The sequence below is a fragment of the Lepidochelys olivacea genome (genome assembly GCF_965140295.1).
Source record: "Lepidochelys olivacea isolate rLepOli2 genome assembly, chromosome: 5".
Lineage (NCBI taxonomy): Eukaryota > Metazoa > Chordata > Testudines > Cheloniidae > Lepidochelys > Lepidochelys olivacea.
In genome coordinates, this window is record NC_140415.1 from 1,747,718 (window position 1) to 1,769,039 (window position 21,322).

Sequence of the window (21,322 nt, forward strand, 5' to 3'; positions counted from 1 at the left end):
CTCCTGCACCCCCCACCCCCCTGCAAACTGGCCAGGAGCCATCCCAGGAGCTGGGCTTCCCTGCAGGGCAGAGGGCTCAGATGGAAGCCAGGCAGTTGGTGAGCCCAGCCTTGGGTGAGCCCCCCCGACCTCCTTGAAGCCGTTGGAGGAGGGCAGATTTGCTCCTCTCTCAGAGCTGGGCGCAGGTACTGACGGCAGGACTCTGTCGCTGGAACACGGGGCGGCGAGCCACAGGGCCGACCCTGCCAGCACTAGCCTCAGCTGTTACGGGGGCCATGGGGCCACCCTCTCACGGGGGCCCATACACAGAGCAGCAGCGGTCAGCGGGGAACCATGGGGAAAAGGGGGAGCTGGAAAGGTCCTGCAAGGAACCTCCAGCGCACGGAGCTGGGCGGTAGCTCTCGGAGGCATCGGTTGGGTACGTGCCTATACGTGATCTACGTTGTGACTGGCGCGCCGGGCTGGGCGGCGATCGCCGTACCCAGGCCGGGCCCACACCCGGACGTGATCTACGCTGTGACTGGAGTGCCAGGCCGGGCGGCGATCCCCGTACCCAGGCCGGGCCCACACCCGGCCGTGATCTACGCTGTGACTGGAGTGCCAGGCTGGGCAGCGATCCCCGTACCCAGGCCGGGCCCACACCCGGACGTGATCTACGCTGTGACTGGAGCGCCAGGCCGGGCGGTGATCCCCGTACCCAGGCCGGGCCCACACCCGGCCGTGATCTACGCTGTGACTGGCGCGCCGGGCCGGGCAGCGATCCCCGTACCCAGGCCGGGCCCACACCCAGCCGTGATCTACGTTGTGACTGGCGTGCCGGGCCGGGCGGTGATCGCCGTAACCAGGCCGGGCCCACACCCGGACGTGATCTACGCTGTGACTGGAGCGCCAGGCCGGACGGCGATCCCCGTACCCAGGCTGGGCCCACACCCGGACGTGATCTACACGGTGACTGGCGCGCCAGGCCAGGCGGCGATCCCCGTACCCAGGCCGGGCCCACACCCGGACGTGATCTACACGGTGACTGGCGCGCCAGGCCAGGCGGCGATCCCCGTACCCAGGCCGGGCCCACACCCGGCCGTGATCTACGCTGTGACTGGAGCGCCAGGCCGGGCGGCGATTCCCGTACCCAGGCCGGGCCCACACCCGGACGTGATCTACGCTGTGACTGGAGCGCCAGGCCGGGCGGCGATCCCCGTACCCAGGCCGGGCCCACACCCGGCCGTGATCTACGCTGTGACTGGAGCGCCAGGCCGGGCGGCGATTCCCGTACCCAGGCCGGGCCCACACCCGGACGTGATCTACGCTGTGACTGGAGCGCCAGGCCGGGCGGCGATCCCCGTACCCAGGCCGGGCCCACACCCGGACGTGATCTACGCTGTGACTGGAGCGCCAGGCCGGGCGGCAATCCCCGTACCCAGGCCGGGCGCACACCCGGCCGTGATCTACGCTGTGACTGGCGCGCAGGGCTGGGCGGCGATCCCTGTACCCAGGCCGGGCCCACACCCGGACGTGATCTACGCTGTGACTGGCGCGCAGGGCCGGGCGGCGATCCCCGTACCCACGCCGGACCCACACCCGGACGTGATCTACGCTGTGACTGGAGCGCAGGGCCGGGCAGCGATCCCTGTACCCAGGCCAATGGGCTGTGAGTGTGTGCCCCCAGAACCCTGCTCCCGGCCGTCCCGGGGGTCCCATTGCCCCACAGGGCCGCATTGGTAGCGCTCCGTTCCAGACAGCCTGGTTTTCAAAGGTGCCCGTATGTAACAGTGCACCTACCTGCAGGGTAAACGAGCAGTTACGTGACTAACCTGTGACAGGAACTTTGTACAAATGCAACAGCTGATGGATTTTACACAATGGGCCATAGCCAGGGCCACATTGCCCCAACCACAGACAAGCCCCCTGTCTACACCATAAAGTGCCAGGGATCCCAGTGCCAGAGCAGCCGGAGGGGAGTGGGCACAGACGGGGGCCCGGGGAACAGAGCTGGACTTCGGAGGGGCACACACCACAAGCCGTAGAACTTAGAGGTGGGCGAGACCCATCAGGCCCCTCTAGCCAATGCCCGGTTGATCCTTCTCGTGCTGGCCCAAGCTCACAGCAGCCACCACGCAGGCTGGCACGCGATGCCAATGCAAAGGGGAAGTTAACAGGCATTAAAGGCTCAGGCCGTACCCTCGCTTCCCTGCTGCCCCACGAGCTATTTACTGTCGAAACACTGGGGCTGGGGTTTGCTCACTCAACCCTCCCTCTCTCTATCACAGCGAATTGAAGCTTATGAAAAGGGGGCCGTAGTGGCAGGAGCCAGGCAGGACGGTGCGAGCGCCTCAGGCCAATGCCCACACTGGGATGCCTCCAGAGGAGATGCTGCCAGTCATGCCACGCAGGGAGATGGTTTTGTAGTGTGACCGCCGCACCCCTTCTCACTGCGATTGGGTAGGACTTGAATGTGGGGCTCCGGAGGCGAACGGCTAAGCCACTGAATTGTTCTTGGTAACCAAGGCTCTGGCCTGCACAGAGCTGACAATTTGGGGAGCAGAAGGTCCTGGGACCCTCTTGGGATTAAGCCAATGGCGTGATGAGGGCACCCATCAGAGGGACAGGGGGCAAACCAACCCCTGGGCAACACGAGACGTTAATGTCAGTCTGCAAGCACCATGGCAGGCTGCGCAAATCCCATCACACGGGAGGTTTGAAACAAGACCCAGCAAGGGCCAGAAATACCTGGCAGGCAAGGAGCCTGCTCTGGCCTGGGGGTGGGGGCGTTACATGTCCTCACACAGGAGCTCTTTTCCTCCCTGGATTCGAACGATGGCACAGCCCTAAATCACCCCTCCCCACAGAGCCTCTCTCTGCTGGTCCCTCTGGGGCCAAAGGGGGGCATTTGCTGGTCTATTTTAAGCTCATATTTGGTTCCTTACCATCCGCTCTGGCTCTAACATCGCGTTGTCCATGCCCACTGGCAGGGCTGCCTGAGAAACTGGCACCAGCCTCCATCAGCAGAGAGAGAGAGGCCTGCTCGGCTGCCTCAGGCCCGTTGGCGCCTGAGTCTTTGCTGGAACACGCCCTCGGGCCGTCCCCGAGTCTGTGCTCCACACGGGAGCCCTCGCAGCTCCGGTTCAGGCAATGACCAAAGGGCATGGGCGGGAGACTCTGGCAGCGTCGAGCTCTGTCCTCGAGAAGCCCTGGGCAGTCCCGCTGGAACTCGGGGATGGGCGAGAACTCCAAGGAAGAGTCACCGCTGGTTCTGAGCGGTGGGGAGGAGCCGTTCTTTTTCCTGCCTTTCGCCAGCTCGGCAAAGGAAGTCACCCGCTTCGGGGGCAAGCTCTGGATCGCTAGGGCTGGGCTCTCGCTCAGCTTGACCGGACAACTCATCATGCGCTCCAGGGAGCCCAGCCTGCTCGTGGGGCTCCGGTCCAGGTTCCGATCATAGCTCCTGGAGCGTGGCCGGCCAGCGTTTAGGTTAGGCGGGGATATGTTGACATACACTTGCCCCTCAATCATGTTTTTCACAGCTTTGCCCTTGGTCTCCGCCACGAAGCATTCCTCATCGCTCTCCTCCGGCTTAGCATCAGGCCTTCTAAACAAGTAGTACTCTGAGGGCTGGACAGGACTCCCTTTGGTGTGATCTTCAGAGCAACTGGTTATGGAAGAGCCCGCAGGGCTGGGTGACGACTGGGAAGACAAGTCACATGTGACTAGTTTATAGTAGTTCTGGGTGGCCACCACGAGCCGGGCTTGGCTCTGGAAGCAAGCTGTGAGGTCTGAGCTCTCCGAAGTGCACGGCTCGCAGTGCAGGTGGTAGGAGTTGCAGTTGGCATCTAAGACGGGCGAAGACTGGTAGTGGCACCCACACACTTTTCCCGAGCTCTCCGGGTTGTGTGATTCACAAGACATCTTGGATTCCGTGGGTGACGAATGCAGATCCAGGTAAAAGGCTCCAGTGTCCGAGTGGCTGCAGAGGGAAGAGTCACAGGACAAGTTGGCGGAGTTCAAGTTGGAGCGAGAATGGCCGTTCATTTTGTTGTAGAGGGCACTGAAGTTCACCAGAACCCCGTCCGAGCTGTTGCAAGAAGAGTCGCTGACGTGCCCCATCTGCTGGTCCCCGGTCTCAGACTGGCTGGACGTGCTGTAGCACCGGCAGGGCAGCAGCTCCGTGCTGGAACAGCTGCAGGTCCGGCTGTGCGGGGCGGCCGGGTTCCTCCCTGACTCGTCAGAGCCATTGTTCCAGTCCTGGTCGCTGCCCTCGAAGGAGAAGCTCCCGCGCTGGCAGCTGCATTCGTCCAGCTCCATGCGCTCCGAGGCCAGCAGGCAGTAGCCAACGTTGTTCCTCTTCTGGACATCGGCGCTTGTGTGTTTGTCCTCTTGCCCGTCCACCACGCCGGACCTGCTGGCCGTGCTCCAGGACTTCACCACGTGGCCGGCGTCATGGAGGTGGAAGGGCGGCAGCTCATGCAGCTGGAAGGCCGGCTTGCCGGCCACCATGGAGCTGTGCAGGCGGAAGGACTTCTGGCCCGTGCTGTCGCTGAGGAGACCATGCCCCTCACTGTCGCCCAGGAGGAAGGGATTGTGCCGTGTCGTGATGCCGGGGATGACCGAGTCTCGCGCTTTGCTCTCGTTGTCTTCTGCAGCCTCTGCCGGTGTGTCTGAGGCCTGCAGCAAGCTGCTGTACACCAGGGAGTCTGCCTGCAAGAGGTCCCGCTCCGGCAGAGAGGCGGTCCGCGTGATGCCCAGGTCTGGCTGGCAGAAGGGATTGGTCCTCTTGCTTCCACTGCAGCACTGTCGGTCGGGGACCTGGCAATGAACCAGGGGAATGTGATGGACAATCAGTGTTTCTCCTGCCAGCTTGGGTGGACTATCCATTCTTGAGAGTGCTCTTCAGGAACTCAGCCAGGCTGGCGCTATATGGAAGGTTGGTGGGCTGCGGGCAGGGCTGGGAGAACACATCGCAGGAGAGGAGTCAGAGACCTGAAGGGAGGCAGAATACAGAGGGGGTCAGGAGCAATCGGTTAGCTATCCGTGCTGGTAGCTGCCCCCTCCCGATGCACACGTGGCCCAGGTACCGTGCAGCCCTTGGGCCAAACACAGCCCATGCGGTCCCGTGAGGCTGCCCATCTTCAATTCCGAGCGCGCCCGTCCCACAATGCAATTCTCCATTTACTTGCCTTTCTAGGAGCCCCTCCCCCTGCCTCTCAGCTCCGGGGACGTCACCCCAACCCTGACAAAGCTGCCAGGCCTCCACGTGGAGCAGGCAGACGGCCGGCCAGGCGGCCCTCAGAACAAGACCTCTCCTCCCCCCGCCCAAAGCTCGGGTGAAAGGAAGCAAGCCCTGATCCCAGCCAATTCCAGCTCTGGTGCTGGGCAGAGCTCAACAGCCGAGGGCTCCTCACGGACCCGGGGGCCTCCAGCTCAGGCCCCATCAGGGAGTGCAGCTGGGGCAGCGTGGCATGCAGAGGGGGAGGTCTCAGCCCGTGTACCCTGAGCCAGTCCCACAGCTGAGGGCTTTACAGGGCGAAGCCAGCACCTTACACTCAGGTAATTTACCCTCCGTTTTCTGCACATCAGCAGCCCAAACTCCCGGATTTCGATCATGTCTCTGCATGTCCCATTAGCGCTGCCGTTCCACCCACCACCCAGCAGGCAGCCTGCCCCTCGCCGGGACCCCATGGTGGGCACACTGGCTTCTCCATCCTGCCACCCCCACATGCCGAGCAGCCACTGCAGTATCTATGCCTCCCTCGGGCTCCCAACTGCCCAGCTTCTCCTCCCCTGGCTCACTGCAGCCTCAGAAAGGGTACGTAGGACAGCAGGGTGCAGGGGGGGAGAGGAGACCCAGGGCCCAGCAAAACTCCCCTCTGGAGCAAGACTGAAAGCCTGGGGATTGCTACAGTAGAGAAGGGTCAGGTAAGGGAGCACATGCAAACCCCATCTGTAATCTAATAAGTGGTCACAGAAGGGAGATGGGTTCTTCTGTCCTTCCTGTCTCACATAACACATGATTACCCTGTGTGCTACTGCGGCCAAGAGCGCAGCAAGCTTGTGAAGGGACTGGAGGTTTACGGGGACAGCAAGGATATCTGGCGCTACAGCAGTAAATGATGACAAACATTCTGGCAGGGTTATTAAACCCTCCCCTTCCAGGCCTAAACCGCCCTCCATTCACAACCAGGATCAGACCTAATGAAGTGGGGGCAGATTTTTTCACATCTGCTATTGCAGGGTTTCTGCACCTTCCTCTGAGGCATCCGCCACTGGCCACCATCACAGACAGGAGACTGGCCTAGACGGACCCCGGGGTTGATCCAGTCTGGCAATTCCTTTGTTACTAACCTCCTCTCACCTCTGGCCTCTCTGACACCCACAACCCCCACTGCAATGCTCCCCCGGCTCACAGACTGAGCACATCCCCCCACTGCAGTCACTGCAATGCCCCCCCGGCTCACAGACTGAGCACATCCCCCCACTGCAGTCACTGCAATGCCCCCCCGGCTCACAGACTGAGCACATCCCCCCACTGCAGGCACTGCAATGCTCCCCTGGCTCACAGACTGAGCACATCCCCCACTGCAGGCACTGCAATGCCCCCCCGGCTCACAGACTGAGCACATCCCCCCACTGCAGTCACTGCAATGCCCCCCCGGCTCACAGACTGAGCGCATCCCCCACTGCAGGCACTGCAATGCCCCCCCAGCGCACAGACTGAGCACATCCCCCCACTGCAGTCACTGCAATGCTCCCCCAGCGCACAGACTGAGCGCATCCCCCACTGCAGTCACTGCAATGCTCCCCCAGCTCACACACTGAGCGCATCCCCCACTGCAGTCACTGCAATGCCCCCCCAGCTCACACACTGAGCGCATCCCCCACTGCAGTCACTGCAATGCTCCCCCAGCTCACACACTGAGCGCATCCCCCACTGCAGTCACTGCAATGCTCCCCCGGCTCACAGACTGAGCACATCCCCCCACTGCAGTCACTGCAATGCTCCCCCAGCGCACAGACTGAGCGCATCCCCCACTGCAGTCACTGCAATGCTCCCCCAGCTCACAGACTGAGCGCATCCCCCACTGCAGTCACTGCAATGCCCCCCCAGCGCACAGACTGAGCGCATCCCCCACTGCAGTCACTGCAATGCTCCCCCAGCTCACAGACTGAGCGCATCCCCCACTGCAGTCACTGCAATGCTCCCCCAGCTCACAGACTGAGCGCATCCCCCACTGCAGTCACTGCAATGCTCCCCCAGCGCACAGACTGAGCGCATCCCCCACTGCAGTCACTGCAATGCCCCCCCAGCGCACAGACTGAGCGCATCCCCCACTGCAGTCACTGCAATGCCCCCCCAGCGCACAGACTGAGCACATCCCCCCACTGCAGTCACTGCAATGCCCCCCCAGCGCACAGACTGAGCACATCCCCCCATTGCAGTCACTGCAATGCTCCCCCAGCTCACAGACTGAGCGCATCCCCCACTGCAGTCACTGCAATGCTCCCCCAGCTCACAGACTGAGCACATCCTCCCACTGCAGTCACTGCAATGCTCCCCCAGCTCACAGACTGAGCACATCCCCCCACTGCAGTCACTGCAATGCCCCCCCAGCGCACAGACTGAGCACATCCCCCCATTGCAGTCACTGCAATGCTCCCCCAGCTCACAGACTGAGCGCATCCCCCACTGCAGTCACTGCAATGCTCCCCCAGCTCACAGACTGAGCACATCCTCCCACTGCAGTCACTGCAATGCTCCCCCAGCTCACAGACTGAGCACATCCTCCCACTGCAGTCACTGCAATGCTCCCCCGGCTCACAGACTGAGCACATCCCCCACTGCAGTCACTGCAATGCCCCCCGGCTCACAGACTGAGCACATCCCCCACTGCAGGCACTGCAATGGTCCCCCGGCTCACAGACTGAGCACATCCCCCCACTGCAGTCACTGCAATGCTCCCCCAGCGCACAGACTGAGCGCATCCCCCACTGCAGTCACTGCAATGCTCCCCCAGCGCACAGACTGAGCGCATCCCCCACTGCAGTCACTGCAATGCCCCCCCAGCGCACAGACTGAGCGCATCCCCCACTGCAGTCACTGCAATGCTCCCCCAGCTCACAGACTGAGCGCATCCCCCACTGCAGTCACTGCAATGCTCCCCCAGCTCACAGACTGAGCGCATCCCCCACTGCAGTCACTGCAATGCTCCCCCAGCGCACAGACTGAGCGCATCCCCCACTGCAGTCACTGCAATGCCCCCCCAGCGCACAGACTGAGCGCATCCCCCACTGCAGTCACTGCAATGCCCCCCCAGCGCACAGACTGAGCACATCCCCCCACTGCAGTCACTGCAATGCCCCCCAGCGCACAGACTGAGCACATCCCCCCATTGCAGTCACTGCAATGCTCCCCCAGCTCACAGACTGAGCGCATCCCCCACTGCAGTCACTGCAATGCTCCCCCAGCTCACAGACTGAGCACATCCTCCCACTGCAGTCACTGCAATGCTCCCCCAGCTCACAGACTGAGCACATCCCCCCACTGCAGTCACTGCAATGCTCCCCCGGCTCACAGACTGAGCACATCCCCCACTGCAGTCACTGCAATGCCCCCCCCCGGCTCACAGACTGAGCACATCCCCCACTGCAGTCACTGCAATGCTCCCCCGGCTCACAGACTGAGCACATCCCCCACTGCAGGCACTGCAATGCTCCCCCAGCTCACAGACTGAGCACATCCCCCCACTGCAGTCACTGCAATGCCCCCCCGGCTCACAGACTGAGCACATCCCCCCACTAGTCACTGCAATGCCCCCCCGGCTCACAGACTGAGCACATCCCCCACTGCAGTCACTGCAATGCTCCCCCGGCTCACAGACTGAGCACATCCCCCACTGCAGGCACTGCAATGCTCCCCCAGCTCACAGACTGAGCACATCCCCCCACTGCAGTCACTGCAATGCCCCCCCGGCTCACAGACTGAGCACATCCCCCCACTAGTCACTGCAATGCCCCCCCAGCTCACAGACTGAGCACATCCCCCCACTAGTCACTGCAATGCCCCCCCGGATCACAGACTGAGCACATCGCCCACCCACTTTACCCACTGCAACGATCCCCCCATTGCAGTCACTGCAACAATCCTCTGACTCACAGACTGAGCACACTGTGACAAAGCGGGGATTTTCCCTGGTTATGTTGTATGTGAGTCTTACTGTTGAGCCTATGTGAGTTTTATTGTTTTGCATTAATAATGTGTGCCTCAGTTTCCCTGTGTGCTGCACCAATACCTCAGTGGTGGGAATAGGGGTGTGAGACTTTGGCTGAGACTTCTGGGGCACGTGAGGCTGTTCCAGTTGCCTGCATGTAGGCTATGACCGGTGCCCTTCATAACCTGAGATCCAGGAGGGGGATGCAACCAGGTGATGACCGGGTGACTCTTTGCCCAGGAAGCGAGACAAGGACCAGGAGGGGAAGCAACAGGGGTGTCTGAGGTTGGGTCGCTGGAAGCTGGCAGTCTGCTTGGGGGATTGGAAGAGGGGGAGTCCAGGCCGCCTGGCCCAGGACTCCCCAAGATGGACTTGGCTGAAAGTCACTGATTTCTGTGCTAACAAATTCTGCCCTACGCTGTATTCCTGTCGACTAATAAACCTTCTGTTTTACTGGCTGGCTGAGAGTCCCGTCTGACTGCGGAGTTGGGGGGCAGGACCCTCTGGCTTCCCCAGGACCCCGCCTGGGCGGACTCACTGTGGGAAGCGCACGGAGGGGCAGAGGAGGCTGAATGCTCCAAGGTCAGACCCAGGAAGGGGGAAGCCGGGTGAGCTGTGTGTCCTGCAGACAGGCTGCTCCCAGAGAGGAGGCTCCCCCAGAGTCCTGGCTCGCTTCGTAGGGAGCAGTTCCAGAGCATCGCCCGGGACACCCCCACTGCAATGCTCCCCCGGCTCACACACCAAGCACATCCCCCCACTATAGTCACTGCTATGAGTCCCCGGCTCACAGATTGAGCCCATCCCCCCACTGCACCAATCCCCTGAGCAATCACTGCAATGACCCCCCAAGTACATCCCCCCACTGCAATGAGCCCCCAGCTCACAGACTGAGCATATCCCGCCATTGCAGTCACAACAACGATCCTGTGGCTCATAGGCGCAGACTCTGTGGGTGCTCCGGGGTTGGAGCACCCATGGGGAAAAATTAGTGGGTGCGCTGCACCCACCAGCAGCCAAGCTCCCCCCCTCGCCTCCTTCTCCCCCCACAGCGTGCCAGGTCCCTGTCCCTCCTCCCGCCGCCTAACAGCTGTTTGGCGGTGCTTAGGACTGAGGGAGGGGGAGGATGCGGGCGCTCAGGAGAGGAGGTGGAGAAAGGCAGGGCAGGGGCGGGGACTTGGGGGAAGGGGTGCAATGGGAGCAAGGTGAGGGCGGTGCAGGGGTGGGGGGCATTGAGCACCCACTGGGCAGAGGGGAAGTCGGTGCCTATGCTCTGGCTCACAGACCAAGCACATCCCCCCACTGCACCGATTCCCTGGCTCACAGACTGAGCATATCACCCACTGGCTCCCCTTTACCTGGGCATCAAACGTAACTGTCTCCTCCTGGCCTACTGAGTCCTGTAGCTCTGCCCGTCCTTTCGGACCCATTCCTTATCTTGTGCCCCTGCCCCCTCCAACCCATCCTGGTGAGTCTCTGTCTCCCTTCAGGCAGGTCCCTATCGCTCGGCTGGTCCTCAAGGCCGCCTCGGCCCGTTTCAATCCCTCCTTCAGCTCTATTTCTTCTGGGATGCCCAGCAGAAGGAATTCCATTTAAGACCATTTGTCAGGAGATGCTTTATACTGAATCCCCCTCCACAACTCCTCTGGACCCCCCAAGCCCTGAGCCACCCACCCCTGGGCTTGGTCCTGGGGGCTTGGCAAGTCGAGCCTTCCACCCCCCCCATTTGCCCAGTGCGGGGTTGATACACCCCGTCACAGGATCACCCCATTCGTGTGCTGTCACCTTCTCCTTTCCCTTCCCCTGCTTTGTCTTTCACTGTAAGGCAGAACCCCCCTCTCTCCACCCCCCACCCCCCAGGGCCCAGCACATGGCAGGTGTCACCGCAGCAGTGACCATGTCAGTCTGGGAACAGGGACCATGACCAGGGCACCCCCACGGCCTCTTGGCGCCAAGCGTCCCCATAGCCTCCTTTGAAGAGGTTGCTCTGAAGATGCTCCCAGCCCCAGTAGGACGTTGCCAGAAAACCTGGCAGAGCTGCCTGGGCTTCTCCTTTGCACGGCTCCTGTTGTGCGAGGGTGCAGTTTGCACGTCTGCCAGAGAAACACGGAGACAGACTACTTGCAGCCATCTCCCAGCGTCTCCCTGCAGCACATGACTCTGCCCTGGTCCCAAGTGTCAGCAATGGCTCCCTTGTGATTCGGGTTCACTGACCCGCCCAGAACTGGAACCGAGGGGCTCCTGGGGGCAGCTGCCCTCCGCTGAGTCCCTCCTGCCAGCGCAGGGATCTGCCAGCGAGTCACCCGCAGGCCTGGACAGCTCCTGCCGGAAGCCAACCCGCCAGCTTCCCCAGAGACATGCAGGAGCGCCTGCGTGCCCCTGCCCAGCCCGCAGTGGCGCAGCTGGCGTGGCAGTCAGCCAGCAGCGTCGCCAGCCCTGCAGCATTCCCCTCCCCACGCGAGGATGTCCCCAGCCACTCAGCGCTGTGCCATCCAGCCCTGTCCCCGCGCAGGGCGCTCCCCCTCACTCTCCCGCAGCTGGCGAGAAACATGACCGCTGATTGTGGTGGGCTGTGTGTTTGGAAGGGCCGCTGGCCCCGTGGGGAGGAGGGAAATATAGCTACCCAGGCAGGCATCGCCCTGTATGGCCACTCGGAGCCAGGCCAGGAAACAATGAGCCAAGCTGGAACTTGCAGGAATCTTGTCCATATGCCCAAGCTGGAGCTGGCAAAACAGAGTGGGCAGTAAGCCACGTGTGATCGCTTGCCGCCGCGGCTTCGTATTTACTGCAGCACGAGAACCGCTCCTGAGCCAGACAGGGACAAAACCAAGTCAACGAATCAGACACACACAGGCCGTGATGCGCTTTAACCAGCAGCGTCGTTCACTGTACGAGCGCGAACTCCGGAGTCTGTTCAGTGGATGGGCACTGTTCCCTGTACCCAGCTCAACCCAAGTTTGGTTCCCTTGCATGCCAGTGAAGGAAGCTCAGTGACGCCTTCGGAGTCAAGCTGAGTTCTTGGGAACCGAGTGGAGAAGGCCTCACGCCACCCCGACGGACACGGACACTTTTCACTGAGTCAATGGTTCGTTTTATCGGCATGAGTCAAACTCCCCTTTCCTCCCCCGCTGAGTCCAGGGGTGTCACGGAGTCCCTGGGCGATGCTCTGGAACTGCTCCCCATGAAGCCAGGCAGGACTCGGGGGAAGTCACCTCTCTGTGAGCAGCCTGTCTTCAGGACACACAGCTCACACAGCTTCCACCTTCCTGGGTCTGACCTTGGAGCATTCAGCCTCCTCTGCCCCTCCGTGCCCTTCCCACAGCGAGTCCGCTCAGGCGGGGTCCTGGGGCAGCCAGAGGGTCCTGCCTCCCAACTCCGCAGTCAGGCGTGACTCTCAGCCAGCCAGTAAAACAGAGGTTTATTAAACGACAGGAACAGGGTCTAAAACAGAGCTTGTAGGTGCAGAGAACAGGACCCCTCAGCTGGGTCCATTTTGGGGGGCAAGGAGCCAGACAACCACATCTGCCCTTCACTCCATGTCCCAACCAGCCCCAAACTGAAACTCTCTCCAGCCCCTCCTCCTCTGGGCTTTGTTCCTTTCCCGGGCCAGGAGGTCACCTGATTCCTTTGTTCTCCAACCCTTTAGCTCTCACCTTGCAGGGAGGAAGGGCCCAGGCCATCAGTTGCCAGGAAACAGGGTGTTGGCCATTCTGTGTCCAGACCCCTGCAAAAACTAGGGCTCTGCAAGGATCATACACCCTTACCCCACCACCTAGATACTTAAGAACTGCCTAGGGGAAACTGAGGCACCCCCCACACTATTCAGAGGAAACATTAAGAACAGTCCCACTTCGTCACAAGGGGACACTGCCGGGAACACGCAGCTCCCATTATTGAGCGTTCCTATGCGGCAAGCTAAGGGGTGATGAAGCTGGGCTGCAGGAGACCACATTACTAGCTGTGTATGCACTGCTCTGGCAGGGCGACTGGTGCCAGGGCTCCCCTTGCCCATGCCTCAGGCACGTGGCAGCTCCCGGCTGCTCTGCCACCCCGCACACAGCAAACCCCTCCCATGGGTGCCAGCAGAGGAATGAACCGCTTTAATCCAGGTGGGAAGAGCCCCGTCTGGCACTGTGGAGGGGCCAGAACCTGTTCCCTGGGCATCTGCCTGCCAGAACCCTCCCCAGTGCCCCTCAGTGGCCACCTGTCCTGCCACTCAGGCAACAGAGACCGGGCAAAGAGCCACGTAACCTTCCACATGGCCCTGTGGATGTTCTGAGGGCCTGCGCCCCCCTGGGCTTCAATAGCAGAGGGCTGCTTGGCACCCAGCAGGCTGGTCCAAGGACTGGTCCATGCCCTTCCCCCCACCTCCCTGAGCGCTGGCCCATGCCCCTCCCCACCTCAAAAGCACTAGCCTGCACCCCGCCCCCCCCCCCCCGGGCTGGTCCATGCCCCTCCCCACCACAAAGGCAGAGGACAGGGCACAAGCTGAGGGGCAGCCACCTGCAGCCCCCTGAAATAGAATCCACTCCTCCTACCCTCCGCCAGCCCACCCCGCCCCCCAGACACGCTCCCAAAGCTTCTGCAAACCCGCACGGAGGGGAATGAGACTGGCTGTCTAATGGCTAATGCCTCACTGAACTGACGGCTGACATCGGAGGCGAGCACCGAGCCCCACTTTCTGTCACCAATACACACATAGCCCAGCGGGCAAGGCTACATTTCCGCAGGAGCTCAGAGCGCTCCCAGACCCTCCCGGAACCCTGGATCCAGCTGTCTGATGACACACAATCACACTAACGAACTGGTTAAGGGAGGAAGCCCTGAAGGATCCAACCTGCAAATGCCAGTGCTCAGCAGAGTTTATACCCAGATGCACGCCTCTGCCAGGGGAGCTTGAAAATCCTCAAAATGGGCAAGACCTCAGCAGAAAGCTGCCACCTCCATCGGGCCACCGCCCCAACGCCACACTGCGCACTGACTCGGAGGGAAGCGTGTTGCCAGTATCTCGTCCACAGCACTTCTGGAGCACCTGGAGTTCCCAGCACCTACCTGCCTTGACCCTGCTGAGTGTGTGAGCTCTGCCTCGGATTGTACAGCTGCAGCCATGGCTCAGCAAATGCACTCAGCCAGCGAGTATCGGCAGGCCAGCTTGAGCCCGCTTTCCTTGTGAGGACTTCCCCATGACTGCCCCAACGGACCCAGGCCAAAGCCTGAGCCAGGCGAGGGGCTCTCTCCTGGGCCCTGAGACCAGCAGGCGTCGAGGAGTGAATTCCAGAACTGAGGGTTTCTCATGGACCTTTCAATCCAGGAGCTGGTTCATAGAATCATAGAATATCAGGGTTGGAAGGGACCTCAGGAGGTCATCTAGTCCAACCCCCTGCTCGAAGCAGGACCAATCCCCAACTAAATCATCCCAGCCAGGGCTTTGTCAAGCCTGACCTTAAAAACCTCTAAGGAAGGAGATTCCACCACCTCCCTAGTGCTTCACCACCCTCCTAGTGAAAAAGTTTTTCCTAATATCCAACCTAGACCTCCCCCACTGCAACTTGAGACCATTGCTCCTTGTTCTGTCATCAGCTACCACTGAGAATAGTCTAGATCCATCCTCTTTGGAACCCCCTTTCAGGTAGTTGAAAGCAGCTATCAAATCCCCCCTCACTCTTCTCTTCTGCAGACTAAACAATCCCAGTTCCCTCAGCCTCTCCTCATAAGTCATGTGCTCCAGTCCCCTAATCATTTTTGTTGCCCTCCGCTGGACTCTTTCCAATTTTTCCACATCCTTCTTGTCGTGTGGGGCCCAAAACTGGACACAGTACTGCAGATGAGGCCTCACCAATGCCAAATAGAGGGGAATGATCACCTCCCTCGATCTGCTGGCAATGCTCCTATTTATACAGCTCAAAATACAGCCTTCTTGGCAACAAGGACACACTGTTGACTCATATCCAGCTTCTCGTCCACTGTAACCCCTAGGTCCTTTTCTGCAGAACTGCTGTCTAGCCATTCGGTCCCTAGTCTGTAGCGGTGCATGGGATTCTTCCGTCCTAAGTGCAGGACTCTGCACTTGTCCTTGTTGAACCTCATCAGATTTCTTTTGGCCCAATCCTCCAATTTGCCTAGGTCCCTCTGTATCTTATCCCTACCCTCCAGGGTATCTACCTCTCCTCCCAGTTTAGTGTCATCTGCAAACTTGCTGAGGGTGCAATCCACACCATCCTCCAGATCATTTATGAAGATATTGAACAAAACTGGCCCCAGGACTGACCCTTGGGGCACTCCACTTGACACCGGATGCCAACTAGACATGGAGCCATTGATCACTATCCATTGAGCCCAACGATCTAGCCAGCTTTCTATCCACCTTATAGTCCATTCATCCACCCCATACTTCTTCAACTTGCTGGCTCTCTGTGGGAGACCGTGTCAAAAGCTTTGCTAAAGTCAAGGAACAACACGTCCACTGCTTTCCCTTCATCCACAGAGCCAGTTATCTCGTCATAGAAGGCGATTAGATTAGTCAGGCATGACTTGCCCTTGCTGAATCCATGCTGACTGTTCCTGATCACTTTCCTCTCCTCTAAGTGCTTCAGAACTGATTCCTTGAGGACCTGCTCCATGATTTTTCCAGGGACTGAGGTGAGGCTGACTGGCCTGTAGTTCCCCGGCTCCTTCTTCTTCCTTTTTTTAAAAGATGGGCACTACATTAGCCTTTTTCCAGTCGTCCGGGACCTTGCCTGGTTGCTCTGACACTCCTTGGTACTGATCACCACGGCATCTGAATGCCTCCCACGCTCTAGTGTATTTCTCCTCCCACAGCCCCATGTGGCAGGGCAGGGCAGGGCTGTCATCCCTGTGTTATGGATGGGAGCTGGCGCCCCAAAGGCATGGAGGCGCCGAGCATGCAGTGAAATCAAGGGTCGTTAGGACCCTACATAGCTTTGAGGACCTGGGCCAGGGACACAAAGGGTGGGATCCATGAGGGGACGTAGGCATTGCAACTCTGAGTGTCACAGCACGTAACTTTTGGGCGCCTAGAAAATCACAAGAACACCCTCCAAAAGCCAACTCACTGGCTGCAGCATAGCCCCCGCCCCATGCTCTTCGCAGGGTGAAGCCCCCAGGGGCCAGCTGGGGGTGGTTGTGGGGAGAGCCCAGGGGTCTTACATGGATGGAAAAGGCCAGTGATGCTGCCCAGACTCCAGAAGCAGCGAGGGTCCCCGCACCCCAACGCTGCAAGCCTTAGACAAAGCGTGGGCAAACCCCTCAGCTCTGGGATCAGGAATCAGCCCTGCGACACCCTCCCGTTTCTTCCCCCACCAGCTCAGTCTTCCCAGTTACGTTTCAGGCCACCTGCCCTGGTCCCCACCCCGACCCCAGCCAGGCCGAGGGGAAGACACAGAGCGGGGTCACCTGCGGAAGGGAACAGAGGGCTCAGTCTCAGGTATCGCTTGGACTCCTATCGCCTTGATACCCACGAACTGGTGACAAAGCTGGGAAGGAGGGTCAAGCTAAACCTTGAGAGGGCCAAAGGCAGCGTGCTCCCAGCATCTCTTCCTGGCTGCAGCCTTCCTCTAGGATGTAGTGCCAGGGGCCAAGGCAGCCAGCTGGATCAGGAACCCTGAGAAGAGGAGTGTTCAATCGTCATTCAAATATTCCTCTGGTATCATTCACCCCACAGCCCTTTGCAAGCTACACGCCCACAGGAATCACCCACTGAAAGACAGCTGCATCTGGGGTGGGAGACAGCAGCCGCTTGACAGCACAAAGCAACTCTCTGCATGCTCAGGACAGGAAGCAAAGATAAATATTGTACCCATCTGAGAACAGAGAAGGACTTTAGAGAGGCTGAAGGCCTTCAAACAGGAGAAATACCCCCCCACTTCCACCCCACCCCAGTGGATTGCCCAGGCTGGAACGTGGCTGGGGCACTGGGATCGATGCCTACAGTAAGGCCAGATTGATCTTTTCATGCCAGGGCGGTAATTTTCAGCCCTAATGCTGTGCCTGCCTGGCTGTTTGCTGCTGGGGCGAGGTGGCTGCGCCCCCCTGGGTGGAGAGAGAAGAGCTGGCAGGAGCAATGCACAGCGGCAGCTCGGCCAGGGAGCCATTAAGTGCGAGTCTGCTGAGTTTTCTTTGTTATGGATGATGCAATTCTGCATGAAGCTTACTGAACACAACCAGAGCGAGAGCCCAGAGCCCCAGCCCCGATGGAAAACATCCCAGCAGCCAGCTCTCTTCATGAGATGTTCCCCTTTAAATTGCCTCACTAACAGGCCTTTCCAACAGCAGCCACATCCACAGGATTCCTGCCAAAGCTGCAAAACACGTTCACCATTTGAAGGGCAGGCAGCCTCCGGGGGGGCCCGTAGCCAGCTGCATACCGGGGAGAGACTTTCTGTATCTACACAGCAGGCCTCTGCAGCAAACCCTTCAGCCATCTGTGCCCATGCCCAGGAGACCCCCAGCTAGGGAAGGAAAGGCCCGTAGAAAGCAGGAGCGCCCAACAACGGCCACCGACGACTGCCTCTGCGTCAACCGCTGTACAGGCAATACAGGGGCCTGACACAATTCTTCTGCCGACGCCCTTTCGTTCTCGATCCCGGAGCTGGCTCTGGCCTGTGATGGCTGCTGGAAATTTGCTCCCCTGGCTGTGATGAGGCCTGGACACTTCTTTTCAGGCCACTGGTATGCAGTCTGGATGGAGGGGTTCGCTGTCCTCTGAGCACTTGGCGGGGGGCCAGGCCCCCTGCTGGGCGCACGCCCGAGAAGGCAAGGGCCGCACAGGGCGATTTCTGGACTGATGTAACAGGAAGCTCCGCCATGGGAAGGAAGTCCAGGACGGGCTGAGAATGGCTTTAGCCTCGCGGTTCTTTCCAGGAGATGGACACTGTCTCTAAACCTTCCCTGAGCAAAGCCGTTTTAAAAGACAGGAAATCTAGGGCGATAGTTGCCATTGGCTCAGAAGTGGGGGAAGGAGCAGGACACATTTAGCCTCCATGGAGCAACCACAGGGCAAAACTTTGGTTTCAGGCGAAAGACCTGCCAGATTGGATCAGAACCATGGTCCAGCTAGTCCACTGTTCTGTACCCAGCATGGCCAGTGCCATGTGCTTTGTGGGACGGTACAAGACTCCTCCCAGTAGGCAGATGGGGGATAATCTGCCCCCCACTGGAGCCTCCTTTTAACCCCAGGCGTTAGAAATTGCCTTAAGCCTTGAAGCAGATAGTTTAGATCTCTTCTAAAATTTGTGAGCATTAACTATTATAACTGGCTAGTGTTGTTGTCCATATAAATGCCCAATCCCGTGTTGATCCTTGCCAGCTTTTTGGCCTCAACATCATATTGTGGCAGTGAGTTCCACTGGTTAATCACACATTGTGTGAAGATATTTCCTTTTATGAGTTTTGACTGTGTCACTTGTTAATGTCACTGATTGTCCCTTTGTTCTGGTGTTACAGGACAGGGAGCACATAACCCTGGTGCTCTGGTTCCTCTCCTCCAATCTCATCAATCTCTCCTCTTAACCGAGTTCTTCCAGGCCCTTGATCTCTCCCACTGCCAGTCTCTGATCCCCCTTGAATGCTGCTCTCCCCTTTCGGGGGGGCAAGAGGGGGATGTGACCCGAACTGCAGGCTGCATCAATGATATCCATAATAACATTAGAATGCATCACAGCCCAAAAACAAGGACAGCTAGAGCCTTCAGAAACTGCTTGCTACGGGGACAGGCCCTCACTAACAAACCCACCTGCTTTCCCTCTGATTGCCCCGAGAGCAGAAATTCTTCCCAAGACAGAGCTCGCTGATAGGCCAAAATCCCGCCCCATGTGAGGGAACTCTCTGACAGAAGGGCTCTGGCTGAGCTGTTTCCGTTCGGACACATCGCAGAAGATGGCTCCTCACACCCAACTATGGCTCGGAGCGACTGGATGTCTACTGGCTAGTGGAGTCCTGATTACTCAGTCTGCCAACCCCACACCAACCAGGGGCTGCCGCTCAGGAAGGCTTCTCTGGTTGGGGAGGAAGGCTAGGCCCTGAAGGTGAGCAGCGTGGGAATCAGGAGGACGATCTGAGTAGGTTAGAGCACCAAGGCCCTGAGGTCACACCGAGCAGATGAGAATCACGCCAGCTCCAGTTTTAATCTTTCTACGGACTCTTGGGAGGAAGCATGGTCCATACCCAGGCTCCCAGCCCAGCCTATGGAAAGGCCCTCCGTGCTATGAGCTCCTGACTCCCTGAAGCTGCTGCATAGGAACTGCCAGGTGGCTAATAGCTATTGATGGACCTGTCCTTCATGAAGACAGGGATGGGATAATGTGACCCCTGAGGGTGCCTCTGAGCCCCTAGCAGATGGAGCTTGGCGTAAACCTGGAGGCAGGAGGTTTTAGAATCCTTCTACAAGCACTAACAGCTCTTGTTATCCACACAAATGTCAAATCCTCCTTTGAATCTTGCTACATTCTTGGCCACACTGACATCCTGTGGCAGTGAGTTCCACACATTAAATACACAACGTGTAAAACAGTATTTCAGCACTTCTAAATTTGCCACCTTTAATTTAATTGAATGTCCCCTTGTTCTTATGTTATGAGATCTCCTTTCTATAGCCAAGTCTATACATGGTACATTTGTCTCACGTCCTCTTGTCTCTGATCTAAAGTAAACAATCTTTTCATCTTTCTTCCGACGAGAGTTTTCCCCAGGCACCTGATCACTCTCATAGCTCATAGAATCATAGAATATCAGGGTTGGAAGGGACCCCAGAAGGTCATCTAGTCCAACCCCCTGCTCAAAGCAGGACCAATTCCCAGTTAAATCATCCCAGCCAGGGCTTTGTCAAGCCTGACCTTAAAAACCTCTAAGGAAGGAGATTCTACCACCTCCCTAGGTAACGCATTCCAGTGTTTCACCACCCTCTTAGTGAAAAAGTTTTTCCTAATATCCAATCTAAACCTCCCCCACTGCAACTTGAGACCATTACTCCTCGTTCTGTCATCTGCTACCATTGAGAACAGTCTAGAGCCATCCTCTTTGGAACCCCCTTTCAGGTAGTTGAAAGCAGCTATCAAATCCCCCCTCATTCTTCTCTTCTGCAGGCTAAACAATCCCAGCTCCCTCAGCCTCTCCTCATAACTCATGTGTTCCAGTCCCCTAATCATTTTTGTTGCCCTTCGCTGGACTCTCTCCAATTTATCCACATCCTTCTTGAAGTGTGGGGCCCAAAACTGGACACAGTACTCCAGATGAGGCCTCACCAATGTCGAATAGAGGGGAACGATCACGTCCCTCGATCTGCTCGCTATGCCCCTACTTATACATCCCAAAATGCCATTGGCCTTCTTGGCAACAAGGGACTGCACTGCTGACTCATATCCAGCTTCTCGTCCACTGTCACCCCTAGGTCCTTTTCCGCAGAACTGCTGCCTAGCCATTCGGTCCCTAGTCTGTAGCTGTGCATTGGGTTCTTCCGTCCTAAGTGCAGGACTCTGCACTTATCCTTGTTGAACCTCATCAGATTTCTTTTGGCCCAATCCTCCAATTTGTCTAGGTCCTTCTGTATCCTATCCCTCCCCTCCAGCGTATCTACCACTCATGTCTGACCTTCCTCTAATTCCACAATTCCCTTCCTATGATGTGCACTGAGGGGTGACCAGTCCTGCACACAGAACCCAGGAGAGTGCTTTGATTACCATAATGGCATTGGAAGAGTTTCAATATTATCCTCCATCCCAGGCCTTATGCAGCCTAACATCTGGTTTGCTTTTCTGACTGCAGCTGCGCATTGAACCAGGCCTCCATTGTGCTGTCTACAAATTGATACACTTAATTTAGAACCCCGAAATGTGCTGCTTTGAATTTCTTCTGCCGTCACGTTGCCCACACTTAGCTTGGGTAGATCCCTCTGACATTCTCACTGCCCAAAATAACTGTGTCATCTGTTCCCTCCCTTTTCCAGGTCATTAATAAATGTATTAAACAGCACTGCTCCTCGCAGGGACCTGTGCAGTGCCGGCTGTTAGCTCTCGCACACCAATCAGTGGGCCAAGAGAACGAGTGCTGGTGATTTAAAACGTGTAACCCAGGAGGCATTGAGCTCCCAGGTTGCTGCAGAGGGCCTGGGTCCA

General features: G+C 58.6%; 1 protein-coding gene across 4 annotated transcripts in view; it reads right to left on the bottom strand.

The window, feature by feature from the left end:
* The window catches only part of RUSC2 (RUN and SH3 domain containing 2), an 80,559-nt gene that overhangs the window by 29,390 nt on the left and 29,847 nt on the right, over positions 1–21,322 (bottom strand). For all 4 annotated transcript variants that reach the window (XM_084628319.1, XM_084628320.1, XM_084628321.1 and 1 more), the window contains exon 2: positions 2,925–4,971. In XM_084628319.1, the coding sequence (XP_084484445.1) occupies positions 2,925–4,866 (1,942 nt within the window). In that variant the 5' untranslated portion in view covers positions 4,867–4,971. The remainder of the gene's footprint in view (positions 1–2,924; positions 4,972–21,322) is intronic.